This window comes from Centruroides sculpturatus, unplaced genomic scaffold (genome assembly GCF_000671375.1).
Source record: "Centruroides sculpturatus isolate CEXI.00-Female unplaced genomic scaffold, Cexi_2.0 scaffold3434, whole genome shotgun sequence".
Lineage (NCBI taxonomy): Eukaryota > Metazoa > Arthropoda > Arachnida > Scorpiones > Buthidae > Centruroides > Centruroides sculpturatus.
The window spans coordinates 4,881-7,571 of NW_019387678.1; the positions used below are offsets into that span (position 1 = coordinate 4,881).

Here is a 2,691-nt window from a genome sequence, read left to right on the forward strand (position 1 = left end):
ACTATAGGAATGCACTGTCAAAATTTCATCTCTAGGTTCAGCGGTTGTTTTTCTGGGCGATGATGATTCAGTCAGTCAGGACATGTAACTTTATATATATAGATGAGGATGTTTGTTTGTTCGCAATGTACTCTTAGGCTCTGGAACGTATCTTTCGCGGTAACGAGGCAATTGATTTATACATTATACATTTTATACATAACTTGATTATACATATGATTTATACATAACTTATAACATTTTTTTTTTTTTTTTTTTTTTTTGGAACACATAAAATATGTAAATGTTTCTTTATCCATAAAAAACAGTCCTGAAGAGTTTGTTTTCTGTTAGTAACCTATAGTAGTTCCTATCTCTATAAAATTAATATTATTTTTACTAAGTTTCCTCAGAGGCCGTCGAAAGGGAGGAGGCTGGGGAAAAATCCTTAGCCCCCTCCCTTCGACGGCCTGGTTACACGTTCAGTAGTAAGAGAACGGTAACTAAATATTCTCTTTTTTTATTAGCCACAAACTTTGTAGTCGGGTCTGTAAATTCTACTTGTATGAAGAAAGTATACAGAAATGTAATATTTAAATCGCTAGTTAAAGCAAAATTGTTACTTAAAATAAATAGGCAATTTCGTTATACTTGGATATTGTGATGATGAGCTTCGTGTCGGAGACGTTTTCCATTGATAGTGAAACAGCAGACGTTGCTTTGATTATAGACGACGACAATCACTCCTTCGCGTGAAAGTGCACATAAATCCGGCGAACGGAATGTTTCGGGAGCTTCCAAAGAGCGAAGTAAATCACCACTTGTCGTGTGTACAAGGACAGGACCACCTAAAACACAAGTCTTATCAAAAACTCAGAAACTGTTTCATCTTACATTTCATTTTATTACAGACATAAAGATACTACGAAAATTCAAATAGAATAATCAAGGCTATTTTGTAACCTGCATAAAACTAACGTTTCATTTTAAATCGTACTTTAAATATAGTTATAGTCCATTTCACTAAAATTTCGATAATATACTGTACACTGATATTTTTGTTTCAAATGCCTAAGTCAATCACGCGGAATAACGTAGGCTAACGTTACATCTCGATGTTTATTTTTCGCTCACTTACCTTTAGAACCACTGACTACTAATCCGAGTTCGGCAGAGACAACGATACACGTAACTTCACTCTCGTGACCAGTTAAAGTAGCGCGAGGCGTAGGAACATCTGGAGGAAAAAAAATCATTTGTAAAATATTTGTTGTGTGTATTCTTTTTTAATTAGGGATTAATACCACTAACGCACCGGGATTACTGTTATCTCCAGCTATACATTGGATTCTGGCATTCCAGTGCCAAAGGAGGACAGTGCAATCTTCCGATCCCGAAGCAATATAACAATCGGATGTAATATTGCATTCGGATCGAGCTAAACACGTCACCACTCCGAAATGTCCGTAGACAATCTGAACAATTTTTGCTGCAAAATAAATAACGCTTAATGTAGGAAACGTTTTAAGTTTCATAATAATTATCTTAGCGGTATAATTTATAAGTATTGTTTCCTTTACCCGATTCGGTAGCGAAAACCCTAAAACTGTTGTCCCAGAAACCACAGGCGACCAAAAAACGACTGTCAACAGTAGTGACGAAGCAACACGATCGCATACGCACTCGTTGACTAAAATTGTCTCCCAAATGACGCTTGTGAGGGGCGACATTCATCACTAAAAAATAAAAATCATTTTGATATTTTGAATCGACAAACGCATTATACTTTTCCTTATTAAAAAAAATGATTTACTTAGTAAAGGATCCATTGCTAAAGGCAATTGATTCGGAACTGGTGGCGAACTGTCCGAATACTGAGGTTGATGCAAAGGTCCTGTAAATAAAATTTACATAACTTAATGTTCGTAGTATAAACTTGGAAACTGAAAGACAAAAGAATNTTTAAAAAGTTAAAATAACCCTGTTTCTAATAAATATTATTTTAATAAAATAATCCTTTCTGAAATATTTCAAACCGATTAATATATTTACGTAACACGGACGTAATAACATGATGTGATCGTAATACGTCACGCGTTTTAAAAATATATTCTAACAATACCTAACAAATTGTTGCAATGTATTGTTCGTTTTTTCTATTGTAGGTGACCATTGTAAGGACAGAAGACGCCGACGAAAGGCGGAGAAATCCCGTTCGGCTGAAAACAGGAGTATCGGACGGGGCGAAGAGGGGTCTCTGTGTCACGTTTCTTTAAGGCCCGTTCGAGTAAAGAGGCCGACGGGAGATGGAGAGCCCTCCGAGTGTCCCGCATGTTTAAGACCCGCTCGGGTGAAAACAGAAGACACTGAGGAAAGGCGGAAAAGGCTTTCTGTGTCACGTTTTATTAAATTTCGCGCTGAATGTTTTGTTTTTGTTTATTGATGTTCGGTATGAGTTTGAAGTAAATTTTGTGGCCCTAACATGCTTTTTATTATGATCTGGAATCGTAGTGGCTTTTTTTCTTTCATTGTTACTAGTTGTTTTAAAATCGTATCTATTAGTTTAGATTAGTGTTTTTCAACGGAGGCGATATCCCCCATGTGGACGTTTTTCCATGTTGAGGGGGCGATTAGTAACAATTTATATTTTGGGTGGCAAAAAGAATTTTCTGGGCGATATAGTAAAACATTATATTAATATTAAGAATAATC

General features: G+C 35.9%; 1 protein-coding gene across 1 annotated transcript; it reads right to left on the minus strand.

Annotated features, from left to right (window-relative positions):
- Positions 1 to 487: 487 nt before the first annotated feature.
- On the minus strand, positions 488 to 1,918 carry LOC111616568 (neurobeachin-like). The gene is made up of 5 exons (XM_023357967.1): positions 1,793 to 1,918; positions 1,560 to 1,715; positions 1,295 to 1,468; positions 1,118 to 1,216; positions 488 to 827 (listed from the first exon to the last, which is right to left on the minus strand). The coding sequence occupies exons 1-5, from the start codon at positions 1,806 to 1,808 to the stop codon at positions 625 to 627; spliced, it is 648 nt and encodes a 215-aa protein (XP_023213735.1). The 5' UTR covers positions 1,809 to 1,918; the 3' UTR covers positions 488 to 624.
- Positions 1,919 to 2,691: the final 773 nt, after the last annotated feature.